This window comes from Malurus melanocephalus, unplaced genomic scaffold (assembly GCF_030028575.1).
Source record: "Malurus melanocephalus ecotype Western Australia unplaced genomic scaffold, MMel_1.1 scaffold_1480, whole genome shotgun sequence".
In the NCBI taxonomy this organism is placed as follows: Eukaryota; Metazoa; Chordata; class Aves; order Passeriformes; family Maluridae; genus Malurus; species Malurus melanocephalus.
Window position 1 is genome coordinate 35,478 of NW_026624712.1, and position 1,082 is coordinate 36,559.

Below are 1,082 nucleotides of genomic sequence, written 5' to 3' on the forward strand. Positions count from 1 at the left end.
CAGCACCTCAAATACAAGGGTGGGTGACATGGGGACATTCATGGGGTGACAGTCACAGGGTGACATCCCCGGGGTGACATCCCCCTGGAGACCATCATCCCGATCCTACAGCACCTCAAATACAAGGGTGGGTGACATTCATGGGGTGACATTGACACTGTGACATCCCCGGGGTGACATTCATGGGGTGACATTGACACAGTGACATCCCCGGGGTGACATCCCGCTGGAGACCATCATCCCGATCCTGCAGCACCTCAAATACAAGGGTGGGTGACACCCTGGGGACATTGGGGGGTGACATTGACACGGTGACATCCCCGGGGTGACATTCATGGGGTGACATTCATGGGGACACGGGTGACATGGGGACATCCCGCTGGAGACCATCATCCCGATCCTACAGCACCTCAAATACAAGGGTGGGTGACACGGTGACATTCCCAGGGTGGGTGACATTCCCAGGGTGACATTCCCAGGGAGGGTGACATCCCGAGGGTGACATCCTGAGGGTGACATTCACAGGGTGACATTCGCAGGGTGGGTGACACCCCCAGGGTGACATTTTGAAGGTGACATCCCCAGGGTGACATCCCCAGGGTGGGTGACATCCCCAGGGTGACATTCCCAGGGAGGGTGACATCCCGAGGGTGACATCCTGAGGGTGACATTCACAGGGTGACATTCGCAGGGTGGGTGACGTCCCCAGGGTGACATTTTGAAGGTGGCATCCCCAGGGTGGGTGACACCCCCAGGGTGACATTTTGAAGGTGACATTCCCGGGGTGGGTGACATTTTGAAGGTGACATTTTGAAGGTGACATCCCCAGGGTGGGTGACATCCCCAGGGTGGGTGACATCCCCAGGGTGGGTGACATTCCCAGGGTGGGTGACATTTTGAAGGTGACATTTTGAAGGTGACATCCCCAGGGTGGGTGACATTCCCGAGGTGCCACCCCCGTGGTGACAATGCCACCCTTGGTGTCCCCAGAGCACCCTGAGGCCCTCTCGTGTCTCCTGCTGCAGCTGCGCAGGGAGAAGTGAGCGCTGGGGGATTTGGGGGGGTCTGGGGGGATTTGGGGG

General features: G+C 58.7%; 1 protein-coding gene across 1 annotated transcript in view; it reads left to right on the forward strand.

Annotated features, from left to right (window-relative positions):
* Positions 1-1,082, forward strand: part of INTS3 (integrator complex subunit 3) — a gene marked incomplete at its 3' end in the record, with an annotated part of 41,051 nt that overhangs the window by 34,825 nt on the left and 5,144 nt on the right. Inside the window, 2 exon segments of the mRNA XM_057387998.1 lie at positions 314-422; positions 991-1,039. Of these exon segments, the coding sequence (XP_057243981.1) occupies positions 314-422; positions 991-1,039 (158 nt within the window).